The 16,780-nt window shown below is 40.9% G+C and overlaps 3 protein-coding genes across 6 annotated transcripts in view; 2 read left to right on the top strand and 1 right to left on the bottom strand.

The window, feature by feature from the left end:
• The window catches only part of fbxl15 (F-box and leucine-rich repeat protein 15), a 30,382-nt gene extending 16,587 nt beyond the window's left edge, over nucleotides 1-13,795 (bottom strand). For 2 of the 4 annotated variants that reach the window (XM_088438627.1, XM_088438626.1), the window contains exons 1-6: nucleotides 13,254-13,795; nucleotides 4,115-4,246; nucleotides 3,120-3,260; nucleotides 2,469-2,625; nucleotides 1,856-2,358; nucleotides 1,329-1,506 (exon numbers count right to left, since the gene is read on the bottom strand). In XM_088438627.1, coding sequence (XP_088294753.1) covers nucleotides 1,329-1,506; nucleotides 1,856-2,358; nucleotides 2,469-2,625; nucleotides 3,120-3,142 — 861 coding nt within the window. In that variant the 5' untranslated portion in view covers nucleotides 3,143-3,260; nucleotides 4,115-4,246; nucleotides 13,254-13,795. Of the gene's footprint in view, nucleotides 1-582; nucleotides 1,507-1,855; nucleotides 2,359-2,468; nucleotides 2,626-3,119; nucleotides 3,261-4,114; nucleotides 4,247-13,253 lie in introns of those variants that run through there. The other 2 variants (XM_088438628.1, XM_088438630.1) reach the window with 2 other exon arrangements.
• tbx6 (T-box transcription factor 6) lies at nucleotides 6,162-9,431 on the top strand. Its single transcript, XM_088439633.1, has 8 exons — nucleotides 6,162-6,231; nucleotides 6,463-6,682; nucleotides 6,757-7,024; nucleotides 7,244-7,387; nucleotides 7,481-7,551; nucleotides 7,635-7,693; nucleotides 8,135-8,432; nucleotides 8,510-9,431. Exons 1-8 carry the CDS (start codon nucleotides 6,162-6,164, stop codon nucleotides 9,429-9,431), a joined length of 2,052 nt encoding a protein of 683 aa, XP_088295759.1.
• Nucleotides 11,075-16,688, top strand: prodh2 (proline dehydrogenase 2). Its single transcript, XM_088438604.1, has 9 exons — nucleotides 11,075-11,546; nucleotides 13,277-13,467; nucleotides 13,654-13,780; nucleotides 13,905-14,057; nucleotides 14,360-14,503; nucleotides 14,583-14,749; nucleotides 15,897-16,007; nucleotides 16,100-16,188; nucleotides 16,273-16,688. The coding sequence occupies exons 1-9, from the start codon at nucleotides 11,307-11,309 to the stop codon at nucleotides 16,443-16,445; spliced, it is 1,395 nt and encodes a 464-aa protein (XP_088294730.1). The 5' UTR covers nucleotides 11,075-11,306; the 3' UTR covers nucleotides 16,446-16,688.
• The last annotated feature ends 92 nt before the right edge of the window (nucleotides 16,689-16,780 follow it).

Below are 16,780 nucleotides of genomic sequence, written 5' to 3'. Positions count from 1 at the left end.
ATGAGTGTATTACACTACATTGCAAACGTGAGACGGGAACTAGAACAAGCATTTGTCATGCGTAAGATCATGTTTAGTGTGAAAGATGGGCGCAGTAAACTGTGATTACAGCTCAATGCTGACCTCTGCTGGCAGCATGACATTAGTTCGACAGTGAACTTTACACGAAAGCGGTTGTATTTTCACAATTTCTTTTTAGCATTTTAAAAGTTAAATAACTTGTGGCAAACAGGCTGTTTCAGCGGTGTATATTTTAATATAACAATTTTGAATATTTTTTTCCACAACTTCATATGAGAAAATAAATCTTGAGGTTTAGTTGGAGGGCGAATTATCGCAGTAGTTTTGGTATGAAACGATCTGTTACCGTTGATAAATAATTCCGGAGGGAAAAATGTCAGCTTTTTCATAGGATGATAAATGAGAACTCATTGCATTCTAGATAGCCCAGTGATGTCTCTCTCCCCCAACCTTGTAGATGAATGACAATTACACTGCTGTATATAGTTAGGAATGCTTTTAACACAACAACTTTCTTGCAAATGATGAAAAGTAGGTCACGCAGAAAAAAACCCTCATAAATCCTAAGGTAACTGCATTTTATTTTTTATTAAGAGTACATGTATCAAAATTACCCTACAATTATGGAACTAGTAGGTTTTTTTTTCAACATTCTAAAAAATGACTTCACACATTGTTTTGCGTGTGGCAAGGACACATTATTTTAACGCACTCTTTATATGTTAAAGTGCAAGTGCAAACTGTGCAGTGTCATATAAACTAAGTTTAAATATGGCTTAAACTCAATAATGTTCATCTGAATAATTGTGCCCAATCAAACACAAGCTAAAGTCACTCATTAAATGCGATGACTGCAAACCAACGAAAGTGAACACATGAGAGAAGCAGGGTACGCCCTTGGATTGGAAGGCAGGCGATTTGCAGGGCTCATATAGTGCACGAAAAGTTTTCATCCAACACATAGTACCGTTTAAACATGTGTAAGGCCGTTTGCTACCCACAACCTATCAACTGTGGGGCAGGTGTGATAATTTACTCATCTTGTTTCTCTTATGTATACTTTCATTTTGTCTAATACATATCATTTATACACAATGATTAAGCATAAAACACTTAAGTTATCAAGTGTATGCTAAAGGCCATTTTAGGCAATAAGAAGTCAAAAGAAAGTCACACACCATCAAATTGGCTCATGATATGACAATTTTTGCGACTTCTTACTCATTTACATATTCAGTGCCATAAAATGTGCAGAAATGTAGGCAAAATGGCTTCTACATTTTTTTAAGTGTGAACATGGCTTATACCTGGATATTGACATAAGGACCACAGTGCACGGCAAGCGAAAGACTCTCCCGTCCAGGTGGTGGATGGACGTCCACAAGCACATTGCGCTTACGTAGTGGCTCCAGGCTGGACTCGCTCACATGGTGGCAGTGTTTCACCTTCAAGGACTGCAGTTTAGGGCAGTACTCGGCAACTGTCCTGCGAATGGAAACATTTTTATCAGAATACAGTGGCGCCCAGTCATTCAATGAATTTAATAACTTTATTAACCTCCCAATACTGTAAAAGAATTATCCCACACCGGGGAGAACTTCCAACTTCAAAAAGTCTCAGAAAACTGTTTATGAGCTTCTCTTTTGGTTAGCAACAGACTTCAAATGGAACATCATGCCTTTTTGACGCCTTGTGACTTGTAGCATCGCTAGACATTTGAGAATCATTGAAGGTAGCAAAACACTGATTACATGAAAAATCCAAGTATGTTCACTATTTTTTCAAAAAGATGCGTTTTCTATTAAAAACAAAAAAAAACCACAAGATGCAATACCTGATGGCCTGGTCCCTGACCCGCAGGCAACAACTTAGGTCCAAATGCTCGAGCCCCCTGCAGTTCTTGGCCACCTCTTCCACTGACTCACTTGTGATATTTTCATTGACAGCCAAAGACAGAAAGGTTAACTGGACACACTTCTTGGCCAGGTAGCAGATGGCGTCGTCCTTCAGACGACAGCAGCCGCTGAGGTCCAGCGAGCGCAGCGCCCCGCAGTGGTCGGCCAGACTGCGCAGGGACGGGCCGTCGACAAAGTCGCAACGAGCCACGACGAGATGCCGCAGGTGTACGCAGGTCAAAGATAAGGCCACCAAAGAGTGGCGGGTAAGCCCCGTGCAGCCACCCATGTCCAGCGTTAGTAGACGCGGGTTCCGGCTGATCACGGGCAGAAGGTCCTCGTCCGTCAGCCAGGCGGAACAGCCCTCAAGCGACATCTTGCAGACAACGGTGTTGTCCTTCACCATGGAGTGAAATGCCTCCTTTGGAACACACAGTCCGACCTGTGCATAATTGACACATTTACAGTTATTCATTGAAAAAATACATGGAGGGCTAGGCTGTTTGACCTGCCCAAATTTTTAAACAAATCCAATAATGAATGAATACTTACTAGCTCAAAACTCGTGCATTTGGCGAGGAAAAGTCGGATGAGCGTGCGGAATCTTTTGCTCACTCTTTGCAAGGAGACAAGCTGCCTCAAAGGTAAATGGGATAAAATATGTGCGACTAGAACGTCCTCCCATGGTAAAGTCAAGAAGCGACATCTACTGGAGAAAAGAGTTACACTATTAGTAAGTAGTGTCTTGTACTGTTATTTTAATCTGATTCTCAAACTGCATTGAATGTGAGCACTACAACAACATTTGTCCTGAATACTAATGAGGAGTAACCAAGTACAAATACTTTGATACTATGTAGCCAAGTAGATCTTTCATTTATTTTTGAATACTTATTATTGAATAGTTATTGCTCGAGGACTTTTTCCTTTTCATCTCTACATTTAAAAACATATCTTGTAAAAATGGGTACTAGATAGCTGATATTATTGACGGTAAAAAAAAAAAACAATACTTTGTACTTCTATATTTAAGTTTCAGGACTTAATGTCATCGCTTTTTCTACGTTTACCATTGTCAGTTGACACGAGTATCTTTCTCAGCATGTACTGTACATGCGTGCGTAACTGGCATTTACAGAAAAGGTGCAAAATATGCGTGCAAAATACGCGTACTTTCACAAATGCAACTGAATCATTTCTTACGTTGTTTCTTCGGCATCCTCCATGTCAAATTCAATGACTTATGTTATCCACAGCTCTCGGGAATTGTTGATACCAATTCTTCGTCGGCGTCTCCACCATTTTCTTCTTCGGTAATTCCGATGTTTGATGCATTAGCGACACCTGCAGTTCGACCCCCCACATTGCCGTCTCAAAGCTTTTCCCGAGTCGGAAAACCAGTAATTCATTCTTTTTAAACTTATTTTACATTTCCCGCTGGCACAGCAAAAATTAAATAAATAAGTAAATAAATAAATGCGGAAGGTTTAAATATATTGAGCTACCTAGTTTACTTATAAGCACCATTCATTTCACGAACGCGTTTACACAATTACAGCTGGCGGATCATACAGAATAGATATTAAACAACATACCATAATCAAATAAAATATACACTTCTGCTTTTGCTTTAAGCAAGCCTGCTCAAGTAAAACTAACATTTTGTTTTATTCTATATTATCATTATTATTATCGTCATTATTATAAACTACTGGCAAATTCATTCCCGCAAAATCTAAAACTGTAAAAAGACAAACAAAAAGTTCATTTTTTGGCCTCTTATTTTCCACAACTTAAAGAGAGTGATTAACTTTCAACTTAGCTAATTTAACAAAGTATGATTCCACTAACTCATAGTGCAGTGTGTGTTTAGTGTAATGACCTTTTTGACCTCGTTAATCAAACGCAGAGTCGCTTCAAACTACTTAGCACTTGTATGTCAAAGAGCAGGACAGTGCTAATGCTTAATGCACTGATTTCCCCTCCCAACCCAAACCCTCTTTGCTCCCTATGCAAGCAACATTAAGAAAACAACACAAGTTGCACCCACATTACTGGCTGTTACATGGACCCACCTGTTAGTTTGTAAAGCATTAATAGAAGACACTAACACCTCCATTTCCCCTCAAGCCTTTAAACATACACAAATGGACAAAGAAAACAACAACTACAACAACATTTACTCTACTGGTTGTTACCTGACTCCAGTTGTCGATGGTGCACACAGCAACAATAGTTGGTTGGATTTCCCTCGCTTTTCTAAACATTTATCAAAAGTCGTACAATGGTGCAGCGGTGACTTTTCCAGTTTAAAGACCCAGCGCGGGTATCTGAAGGGAAAAAAACAAACACTTGAAGTCAGAACCGAGCAAATTAATCATGAATAGGTTCAGTCATGAAGAAGACAACACAAATTCCTGAAAAGCCTTGCTTGGTGAAATAATATTTAATCAGTAATTACAATGTATTAAAAAACACTACTTGAAAAGATGACATTTTTTGCTAGGCACTTAAATGATGACAGGTGGCATGCTTAACTTTCATTTAATATGAGTTTGATTGTGATTGGCTAATTCTGAACGCATCCCAATGATAAGATGTTATGCAAACTTTTGCAACCACATTGTATTTGCCACAATTAGTGTGTGTTTACAAGACTACGATTGTAATGCAGATCACAGTGATGCCTTACTATGACACAATGATACACAACTTTGGAGTACAAAAACAACACATTTCTTGCTTCATAACTACAATCTACGTATTATTATTGACTAAGACAAATTTGTACCGCATTTTAAGCATGCAAACATCCACCATCTATTCTGCAACATTGTTGTTTGTGTTTGTGTGGCCAAATTGCAGCCACCTGCCTAATTGTCTTCCTATTCTACTAACATCCGAAAACTCCCCCACTGAGGACTAAACAGACGCACCGCTGAGAGGAAGAAACGTGTCGTCAGGCCATCAGTGAGCAGCAGGGGATCTGATTGTAAACCTGTCTTTTTCTTCGTCATCTGTTCTGACTCTTCAAAACCGGACTAAAACATGTGACAAATATAATTTCTTAAATGCAGTTTGGACGATGTTTCTAACCTGTCATTCACATACTTATACAGTGCCTTAATGTTGACTGACAATATAGACGTTCCCAAATGCTTTCTTAAATAGTGTGGACTTGACTTGTTTTACATGTGCATTTTATCTGGAAATATGAAATTCATCACTGTCTACGTATATTACCATGAAATTACCACAAATTTACAGTATGTCTTTATCAATAACCGTTATCAAGCTACAAGGTTTTGAAACCATGACTGAAAAGTTTGGTGCAAAACTTTCAAGGAAAACGACAAGCTTTTTATGTGCTCAATTTGCATACAGATGGATAAAAAAGGATTTTTACAACACAGTATAGATATATTTACAGTATATTCATACATACACACACACGTATATATCACAGTTAAACTTCAGCGACATCATTTTTTGTGGCCCACGAAAGGCTGATTTGACTTAATTTCTTGCTAAAATACCAAACTTGTATGTTGTCTTCAACTTTGAAAATTTTGAGTAAAAAAAAAGAAAACACTTTTTTTTGTTCCCAATCTTTCTTTTGAACAGTTTTTACTGACCTCTGATTTCAAAACTAGCTAGCGAAGAGCATTTATTTGACTTTAAAATTATTCCAGCCCTCTGACAAAACCAATACAAAGTGGCCCACGAAAAAAATGAGTTTGACACCCCTGATTTATATATATATATATATATATATATATATATATATATATATATATATATATATATATATATATATATATATACATATGCTTTAAAAAAAGAACGATTCTCTTCCATAATGTTTTTGTTATTTTTCACAAACAATACTATGAGGAGACTGATAGTACATTGAACATTTTACATTTATTGACCTCAAATGATGAGATGCATTCATGATTATATGGGTCAAATGTCAATTAATTGAGACTGAATGGAGGGGCAGATAGATTAGTTAAAATGTAGGGTGTAAAGTAGGTTGGTGTGAAATTGTGGCCATTTGGCCTCATAGGTGTTAAGAGCCAGACACCTATATAACAGAGCACAATCAGGCTGAAGGCATTTGTCGAAAGCGAGGCCGTTGGACAAACTGGAGCAGAAGAGGAAAAAGTAAGGAAAAAACAATCTCAGTGGGGAGGGATACCAGAACTTCTGCTTTCCCCTGCCTGAAGAGCACAGAGACAAATTATGCTTGGAGTGGACGTGTACCCCAATTTGGCTCTGGGCCCTCAAAGGATTGGAGACCGCTTGTACAGAGGTGAGACAGTCAGCACTTTTAAACCTACGGGCCCTGTGAGGTAACTCAGGGCAAGACCATTCAGAAATGTGCAAACCACATTTGCAAATTTTTTAAATGTAGCCAATTGAGGGAGTTTGAAAACTGTATTACTGTATATGCTCCCTCCTTCATTTTCCAGTTGAGTCAAGTAGCGCTTTTTTTTTTTTTTAATTACGGCTCATTCCCAATATTTCCGTGTTTTTCAAAAAGATCGAGAGCCTGCCGCCCACGTGCCGATGTTCCCTTCTACGTGTGACGGGGTGGCCAAACCCCTGCCCCCCGCGAGGCTTTTACCGCCCCCGCCTGTCCTCCGCGGTGAATCGACTACCCAAGCTCAAAAAGATGACGTGAAAATGGACTTGGAGAATTCGTCCCTGTGGAAGCAGTTCAGCTCAGTGGGAACCGAGATGATCATCACCAAAAAGGGCAGGTGAGCGGAGGAAGGATCTCGACTTAGTACACAAGAATAATTTCCCTTCTAACTTCCTATGACTCTCTTCCTAGACGAATGTTTCCTGGTATGAAGTTAAAGCTATCGGGCCTGAACCCATCGCTACGCTACGTCCTCCTCATGGACATTATCCCGATGGACAACTCGCGCTATCGCTTCCAAGGAGGCGGATGGCAGGCGGTGGGCGGGGCCGAAGCCAGGCTACCGGACCGCGTGTTCATCCACCCGGATTCCCCCGCCACCGGCGCTCACTGGCAGAGCCGCACCATTTCCTTTCACTATGCCAAGCTCACCAACAACACACTGGACACGCAGGGACATGTAGGTAGCGCTCAACCCAATGAGGCAAAACAATATAGATTGGCAGATTGCTTGAAAAAAATACATGCTAATAGACCGGTATGTATGTAAATCTGTGAACCGCAGAAGATAGTAATCATAGACTGATAGTCCATAGAGAGTAGGCAGCTATGTAGGCCTTGCAGTATGTTCAGGAATGCCATAAAAGACAATCTAAAACTTTAGATTTCCTCTTTCCAGATCATTCTCCACTCCCTGCATCGCTACCAGCCCCGAGTGCACGTGATCGAGGCCCGGGACATGCTGAGTTGGGGTGGTGGGCAGTACTCTTTTGTCTTCCCTGAGACCCAGTTTATCACAGTCACCGCCTACCAGAATAGCAAGGTACTTTCACAATATGTAGTAGAGATAACATTTTGCTGGGAACTTTATTTAGTTGCTCAAACTAAACTTCTGTCGTTTTTTTATTGTTTGTAGATTACAGAACTGAAGATCAACTCCAACCCCTTTGCCAAAGGATTCCGTGAAGAAGGCATGAATAGCAAAAAGTAATCACAAATAAATGCACGCTTGCTTCCTGTGGCTACGTGCATTTTACATCAAATTATTTATTTATTTTTCTCATCTACAGACAAAGAGATGCAAGACAGAAGCGTAAACTATCCGACATGACGGACACCGTACCTATGGGTCAGTGATAATCTAGACCAGGGGTCCATAAACTTTTTGATCCTATTGGAGAAATTTGAGACTGAAAACAATTTATGTGTAAATAACAAACTTCTATTACTCGGACGATCCACGTTTGCAGTCTGCCGTATATGCTATAAATACATTTTGACATGGCCAAAAAAATCAAGGAAAGCTTTGATGGTGAACAGTGTGAAAGAGTCCTAATTTACCCTATTAATTTTAACAGAAAACATTGATATTTATTTAAATAACTATATAGACAATGTGTTTGATGGATAGATTTTTAACATATTCCAGACATTCAATCCCAAATAATTTGAAGCTGCAATGATTAAAAATTAATGTAGATAGGCCCTTTATCCTTCTACTGTTATGTATGTTATGTTTGGACACCCCTGTCCTATTGCCATATGTCAAGCATGTCCATGTCCTCCACAGGGAACTGCGATCCATCCAACTGCACTCAGAATCTTCCTATCGTACCCGCCACTACCCCCAACATGAGCGGAGCAGACCTGCAGGCTCTCGCTTTGGCCTCTCTGCCCCCTCTGCCTGCTGAGCAGTCATGTGGGTTTACCCCAGAGGACACCCCATACCGGGCCAGTCTGGTCCAAGAGCAGCCCCTGGACCTCGACGAGGCCTTCATGGAGTCACAAATTCCAGACATAAGTCTCTCCATGAGTGCTGGGATGCAAGACGCGACAGGAAGTGAGGTCACAAATTCTATGATTGAAAGGTAAGCAACACCACATAGAGTTTGTAAATGTATATTCAAGGCTTTACATGAAAATCTGTTGCGTGCTTTCCCCACAGTTCAAACTCACTGAGTGAGGCGGCGTTCACCTCCACCTACCCCGCAACTCAGAGCAGCTCGCCATCATTTGGTCCTCTCCCTCAGCCCTCCACCTTCTCATCAAACCCAACCGAGCCTCCTATGGACTACCCCGCCGTCCTGTCCTCCTCCCCCACCCTCTCCACTGTCTCATCCACCGCCTCCCCCTCTTTGCAACAGACCGCCTTCACCTTCCCCACTCCACCACTATCCTCCTCTTCCTCTTCACCCTCCTATCACACGCTACCGCCATCCAACCCTGAACTCAACAGCTCTTTTCCAGCGTGTCAGTCCCAGGATCAAATGTCCCTGCTCATGCAGCAAGATGACAACAATTCACCTACCAAGCAAACTTCGGAAGCCTTCATTTATCCAAATTCTATCCCAGCTGATCCTGAGCCCCAGTCCCCACTGGGTGCCCCTCCAGCACCATTTTCTTTCCCACCACCTATGCAGAACCTTTCCTTCCCAAGCCAGGCCCTTCATCTCTCCAATCTTACCCAGCAAAATCAAGGCCCCGGCCTCTCTGCCACCTTCCCTCACCCTTCATCCTCTCTGCCTTTCCAACCCTCATCTTGCTTCCCCACTACTCCTCACCCCCAAAACCTAAACAACGGGACCCCCTCGTACCCTTCGGTGGAGCTGGGCGCCATCCCCCAGTTCCCCCATGCCGGCCCCTACCGCTCGGACTTGATGATGCACCACCCCTCCCTGCTCCCCCAGCTGGAACCGCCCCTCCCTATCCCACCTGCCACCCCAACCATCTACCCGGCCTTTTCCTCCTACCCGCTCCGACTCTGCCAGGACCCTCATGCATCTCTCACTGTGCCCCTCAGGCCGTTATACAGACACCAGCACGCCCACGGGTCCTTCCTGGATGTGAACACCAGGGCTGTGTTCTAAAACAAAAGGGGCCTTTTGATGCTGAAATATTTTAGCTTGATAGCGCTTTTGGGGGGGAATTAGCAATGTATAGCAGGCTTGGATCATTTTGCATGTATTCTCTGAGAAATTGAAAGAGAATAGACATCTGTAATTAATGCTTAAGTACAAATAAACATGGAAAAAAATCCCACACTGGAGACTATTGTTATAAAAATATGGTATTCATATATTTCCAAGGTGATATCTGTATTTTAAATGACAACAGAGTAATTAAATTGAATGAAGACAATTCAATTCAATAAAAGACATTAGATAAGGGCCCTGACATTAGATAAGGGACCAAATAGATAACTAGACAGTTGTACTGTAGCTTTAAAACTAGCTAGATTGGCAAACAGCAAAAGCAATAATCATGGACTATTTGAATCTGTTACAATACAATGTGTTTACACGCTACACTAAAAACATTAGCATGAAATGCTAACAATGTGACCACTGTCCTGCCAGGCCCACATTTAATGCCATTCCAAAAAAAAGATACAAGGGACTGCTGTCGCAAAGTCTATGATGCAATTTTCCTTAATGCATCGCATGAATTGTGGAACAGTGATGTCAAAAATTAATATTTCTGTACTTTAAATTGAACATTTGGCAACATATCACCTGATTATGAAAAGCTCAAACAAAAGTTAGCACCCTATTAGGATACTTTATTTGCACACTTAGTTGCTCAACCCCCTCACCAAATGTATGTCATGCTACAGAACATTAAGTAAGTCACCTCACAGACATGACAAAATGCGCAGTTAATCATTTCCTCTGCAGACTTATTGATTGCTTTTCTCTCAGACATTTGAAATGACACCCTCTCAATATGTAACTCTAACCAAACAGCAAGTGTTGACAATTAACTTTGAGTTTTAGTTCTCAACAAGTTGAGATGCAACCAGATGCAAGGTTATGCAAGGGCTAACCTAATTTAACTCCAACACTAATTACAAAATCAACTGGTTGTATAATTATGTCAGAAAAGAGATGTTCTTGAACCCAAATTATATCATTAATTCTTAAGTATCTTTTTGTTATACATGAATCTTTCAATTAGCAAATGAATCGTTCAATTAGCAATATTACCTCTATAATCACTTAGGATGTCCAATTATGTTGTAGTTTAGTATCATTTACTCAGAAATTCAGTAATTCATCCATGTACTGTATTTTTTCACACTGATACGTTTCACAAGAGTCTCAGGTGAACTGAAGCCTAATCCATATATCTTTAGGCACACGGCTGATTTCACATTCAACTGACTGGTTTATGGAGTTGTTATGTTCGAAACATCAAAACAAGAGAAAAGGAAAACACAAACCATTGCAAAATTGGTCAAGTAAATTTGTCAATAATTTTGCATAATAATGAATAATACCGCGATTAAGTTTGTAGAAGAGCAGAAAAAACAAGTTCTCAAGTGTTGACGTGTGGAATTTGCAACTTTTCTAATCAGCCTAAATGTTTTTTTTTTTTTCGATGCCAAGGGTCAACTTGGTGTTTGCTCTAATTTCCACCGTCACTCATTAACCAGTGGGTGGGCAAAAAGATTCCTATTTTTTTTGGGGTGGGGGGGTTGATTCACCCGCAAAACATAAAAATTTGCTCAGCTGCCCGACTTCACACGAGCCAGACGTCAGGAGGCCCAAGGCAAAGTGAATCAATAATCAGTCTTACGAAATAAAATGAAAATAATCTCTCTGTGACAGGACCGGTTTTGACAAGCCGCATACTTCTCTTTGAGCCCGCATGCGTGCTGACGTCGGAGCACGCCTAAAAGCTTGTAAACACGGAAGACCCAACGTGAACTTTAGGAAGCCTCCAGTGAACACCGCACGGGGAAGATGACGTGCACTCGCCTGTGCTCCTCGCGCCTCTACCCGCTCTCGGCGAGACTCATGTCTACCGCCTCCCCCAGACTGGTGCAGGCTGCTGCTGCGGATAAGCCCCCGAACCGCCTGGCCGCATCTTTGGCCTTCGAGGATCCCAGCGCCTTCCGAGTCAAGAGCCTGAGAGAGTTGTATCGTGCGTTGACCGTATTCCGATTCTGCTCCTTCCCCGTGCTCGTTAACAATTGCCACAAGGTGAGACATACACAAACCATCAGATATTGTGTTATTTTATTGTGTATGCTTATTGTAGGCTTTACACGGTTGGGATTTGGGATTTAAGGACGTATTTGCGAGTTTAATAGGGGAAACAAAAACAATCACAGATCCAATCAGTCATTGAAACAATTGTAATTTAATGTGCTGTTGACTTGGGCTGGCCCGGCCCACAAATAACCAAAATTTGCATATAATGGATCAACCTATATGGATTTTTTTTTTTTTTTTTTTAAGTCCCGATGCAGATTTTTTTTTATTAATAAAAAAAAAAAATACTGATTACCATTAATAGGCCAATTTACAAAAATAAATAAATAAAAAAATAGAACTAATAAAATAACATTCATTTTATTCCAGCGCATTTCAATCGGTGTCAATTGTAATCAGATTTTCACTACAGCAAATATATTTTGAGACAGTGAAAAGAAAAATGTCCTTTTCGATTCCCAGAATGAATTGTGTGGCATAATTTACGAAGCTTTATAAGCACATTAGTCAAATGTGTTTGTGTTACTATTAGTTAAATATGTGTGTGATATTTAACACATTTATGCTTGAATTTCATGTTCCCCCCCCTCAAACAAACTGTGACTTTAGGCTGTGTGTCAAATCGTGACATCCAGGTCACAACTTCCTTACGTTGCTCACCTAATCATCATCTTGTAAAAATTAAGATTTTCTTTGTTTTGAATGAAGACTCTACAGAATGTGATAGTATGGATCTATGTGTTATGAATACTGACCTCAGGGTTGCTCATATACAACTGTGTGAATGGGTAGAGAACATAAAGGTAAAAAATATAAATGAGCAAATACTGTATTGGCCAGATGTTTGCTGGGAAATTTGCAGCCGTTTATCGGGGCCTGAGAAAATGCGTTAAGAATCAAAATAACAATTAAATTCTAAAACCACTCCCCAAAACAGCGATAAACATTCAATAATAATGACGGGTTGGTATCAGCCTTCTTGCAGGAGAAGTCAAAACTAGTTTTAGCTGCTCTCTCTGTGTGAAACGTCCCCATTTAATACACTGAAAACGTGCGTGGGTGGGGCAGGGTTCTAATTTCCATGATATTCATGTTAATGATATTTTTCACAACGAATGACTTCGGTATCAAAAGGCTAAACGTTTTCTTTTGGGAGATCTGGTATAAATCATCAATAGTTCAGTATCGCTTCACACATCACAAATGTGGGGGGGTATACACGAAAAATAGGGCATGACCGCAACCATTTCACAATATGTCAATATTTTACATGAAGTCATGCGCTGTCAAAGTCAAATTTACTTTCAAGATATTTCCATACAAGCATTAATCCGAGAACTGCTTGGGTTTACAAATGAGGAGTAATTCTGCTCTGTAGTTAACATTAAAAACTGAAATGCAAATGATACAAAAAGACGACACGCCCCAGGTGAATTAAATAGTAGACTTCCAAACTTGTTCACCGATCGGAATAATGTGGTTGTACAAGTGTGCGCAGTCTCTTAACACCTCTTGTGGCTGCGTGCAGAATTAACCAATCGTATTCGAGCTTAAATGGGACACCTGCCGCCATTTAGAGTGCCCGGTGTTCCTGGAGAAATATTTAGGCCACAACCCTTCTTTTACAATTTTCTGACACCAACTAAAAGCCATTTTGTATCAGATTCACTTTAAAAAATGTGAGGATGGGCTAACCTGGTCATACGCCTGTTTCGCAGCTGATGTCAGCAGCCCGCACCATTCTGGGCAGGCGCGTTTTCTCCGCGCTGATGAGGTCGACGGTTTACGCTCAGTTTGTGGCGGGCGAGAACGAAAAGGAGATTTCCGAGTCCATGGAGAAGATGAGCATGCTGGGACTGAGACCCATGTTGGCCGTTCCCATCGAGGAAGACCTGGGAGAGAGCACAGGGTCAGGAGCGCCTTTTGAACATCTACCACGGATCAAATATTTGTCACATACATAATAATGAAACTAGGACTCGCCGTTAAAGGGGAAGTCGAGTCAAAAATCATTTCCGATGGTTAAGGTCAGGGTCTATGAAATCAATGAATGTCCTCACAAGTATAGTCATAGAAACGTGTGTGTCACCTCCAGAGAGAAAAGATATAACGAGAACATGGATGCCATGTTGGAATGTGTGCGGATGTCACACAGCAACGCTTGGAGCAAAGATCCCATGATGCAACTAAAGGTCACGGCCCTGCTCAGTCCTGAGCTCTGTGTAAGTTTGGCCTCAAGAGGTTCAACACAATGTTTGTTTGAATAAATAAATAAAATATATAAAATATATAATATAGAAACTTAAAACGAAAAGGATTTAAAGATGCGATTCATTGTGTATCAAGGTCAAACTCACCAAGGTGATCGCTAACCAAACGTACGACTTGGACCTCCTGGTCCGAGCCATGGATGGCGAGGAGGTGAAATTCCCTGGGTTGGACGAGAGCGAGGAAGCGCACTTCCACTGGAGCCTGCGAAGACTCAACCAGATAGCGGAGGTACTTGCGGGACACTGATCCATGTGCTATATGCGCAGTCTTTTAACAATAATGAATCAATTCAGTATTTCTTTTTAATCCTCAAGATGCTTTTGTCATCGAGGGTCATACTCAGGAGTTGGCCCGAGGCGTAAGCCAAATAAAATAAGGATCTCCTAGGTTGTGCCCAAAACTAAATTACTGAACGAGGCAGCTTTTCATTGCAGCAAGGATGTGATTTTCAGCCTATCTCATCTAGCAGAAACGGGGGGCTCAACAACAATAACGACAACACAAAAACGTGGTCACCATGTGCCCCTCAGGCTAGCGTAAACAAAGTGCGGGTCTTGGTGGATGCCGAATACACCTACATGAACCCTGCCCTGTCCCTTGTTACCATGGCAATGATGAAGAAATTTAACAAAGACGGCGCCTGGATTTGGAATACATACCAGTGTTACCTGAAGGTACAAACTCACGCCACGTAACTTTACGTGTCCCACAAAGGAACTCAAGAAGTTTTTCTTTGGAAATTCTTGCTCTCAGGAGACCAGGACACTTCTGATGGAGGCGATCAGTCAGTCCCAGGAAGGAAACTTCTGTCTGGGGGTCAAGCTGGTGAGAGGGGCCTACATGGACAAAGAGAGAAAGCTGGCAGTGAAGGAAGGTCGCCCTGACCCTGTCCAAGACAGCTGGGAGGACACAAATGACAAGTTAAGACATTTATTACTTCCGCCATGGAACCTCTTTGAATCACATTGTATATTTTGCTTTTTTCAGTTCAATCAAGACTACTGTAGAACAACCGACAGGTTGTGTATAACTAGAGTTTTATCATTTATCAAATAACATGACAGAATTTGAAATACATACTCACCAGATGTGCTGATAAAAAAATGTGCGCAAACACAAACACGTTTGGCTGGTAAAACGTTTTACTTTAACCAACCAATTCGAGTGCAACAAAATGGAGCCAACAGCTGGCCAGATCGTTCTGACATATTCCAGTTTGTGTTTGTTTTGTTTTTGTGTGTGTGTGTGTGTGCGAAATGTGATTGGACAAAGAAGAAAGTGTAGCGTCCAAAATCTTCTACTGAAAACTATTCCGTTAAGATAAGCATGTTTCAGGGAAGAACTATAATTAGGATGTAAATGTAGGCTATTCCTGTTGGTTGCGTTTCGACCAGGTAAGAACTTTTTTTTCGAGTACAGTATTTGTATTTTTGAAGTAACGTTCTGCGTTGAAAGGGTTACTACACTTGTGTAGCCATGTTTAGCAGTAAGAAGTTATTCTTTATAGTCAGTTTGATGACTATATTTATGTTTAAATAAGGATTTCAAAAACATTTTGCCACTTACGGTCGATTAAAACGACATGACACGAACAGAAGGCACAGGAAAAGAATAATCACAACTCAGCTGGTGAATGTCACATGACCAACAGGTGAGTCGTGATTGGTCGTTAGCGGAGCCACAGGTAATGTCAATTTGCGTTAACAAGTGAGGAAAATAATGAAAAATAATGATCACTTATGGTTAAAATTGAACTATTTTCTGCCGCCAAATATGTGGACTATTTAATAACAATTCTCATTTTTGCTGTTTTAATGAGTTCCTCATGTAAGTACACAGGATATCCGTCAAAGGGTTGGAAACACCCTTTATGTAATCAAATATGTTTTCATTTGAACTTTTCAAATGCACAGCTTTTTTTTTGTCACCTGAAATGACTTTTTTTCACAGCTGTGCATTTTCATGTAGTAGCTAATAGCGTGTGTTGGCAATGTGTTTCCGACAGATACATTTTAAGGCGTTTCCAAACTTTTGATATTGTCTAATTTCATAAATCTTCCATTTTAGTTATAACAGCTTGCTAGAGATGATGCTGAAGCTCATTGCGCAGGACCCGCAACGCTACAGGATCATCATCGCCACACACAATGAAGAGTCTGTGAGGCGGGCAGCCAAAAGGTGACTTGTTAAATTGCTGAAATGTAGAAATCAAGATTGGTCGTTGTGACACAATATAAAAAAAGTTTCATATTATTTTTGATAACCATCAGGATTGAGGAACTGGGCATAGACAAAGCAAGAGGCTCTGTGTGTTTTGGTCAGCTTCTGGGAATGTGCGATCATGTTTCCCTCACTTTAGGTGAGATATCAGTCAGCCATCTAAATTCCACAAATTCAACCGTGGTTGTCATAGCAACCGACTCCTCTTTTCTCTCCTCCACAGCAAAGGAAGGCTACGCCGTGTACAAGTCGGTCCCGTACGGCTCCGTGGACGACACCCTGCCCTACTTGGTGCGCAGGGCCCAAGAGAACCAAACGGTGCTGAAGGGCATCCGCAAGGAGAGAGATCTTCTCAGGCAGGAGTTGCGCAGGAGACTCAAGTTAAGAGCGAGCTAGAAGTGCTTTGAGTTAAGGGACGTGGTCAAGGGAAGGACTAGTCAGGTTGTTTTCTGTAATTCGTCGCATTTGTACTGATATTGGACAAAAAAATTGAAGGCAATGGCCAATAAAAATTTGGGACACCTGGGATTTAGCAAATGTAGCAATTCTTGGTTTTAAAAAAAAAAATGAACATGCTGGCCTTGTGAGCACTTTAATGTTATGTACTTTTTTCTGTTGAATAAAGGTGTAAATATTCTAGCTCTGTGCTACTTTAAAATCAAGATTCTCACCTTAAGGCAGTAATTGTCATGGGAAATATGTTATGAGAAATGCAGCTGGAAATTTCATTT

Source organism: Hippichthys cyanospilos, chromosome 17 (genome assembly GCF_059441005.1).
Source record: "Hippichthys cyanospilos isolate Australia breed blue-spotted pipefish chromosome 17, RoL_Hcya_1.0, whole genome shotgun sequence".
Lineage (NCBI taxonomy): Eukaryota > Metazoa > Chordata > Actinopteri > Syngnathiformes > Syngnathidae > Hippichthys > Hippichthys cyanospilos.
This window is presented reverse-complemented; position numbering and strand designations above follow the sequence as displayed.

Coding starts and splice junctions, on each gene's coding strand:
- tbx6 (XM_088439633.1), top strand. CDS start 6,162: ATGCTTGGAGTGGACGTGTACCCCAATTTGGCTCTGGGCCCTCAAAGG. Junction 7,552..7,634: donor GAAGGCATGAATAGCAAAAA/GTAATCACAAAT, acceptor TCTCATCTACAG/ACAAAGAGATGCAAGACAGA. Junction 8,433..8,509: donor ACAAATTCTATGATTGAAAG/GTAAGCAACACC, acceptor CTTTCCCCACAG/TTCAAACTCACTGAGTGAGG.
- prodh2 (XM_088438604.1), top strand. CDS start 11,307: ATGACGTGCACTCGCCTGTGCTCCTCGCGCCTCTACCCGCTCTCGGCG. Junction 11,547..13,276: donor TCGTTAACAATTGCCACAAG/GTGAGACATACA, acceptor CCTGTTTCGCAG/CTGATGTCAGCAGCCCGCAC. Junction 16,008..16,099: donor GTGAGGCGGGCAGCCAAAAG/GTGACTTGTTAA, acceptor GATAACCATCAG/GATTGAGGAACTGGGCATAG.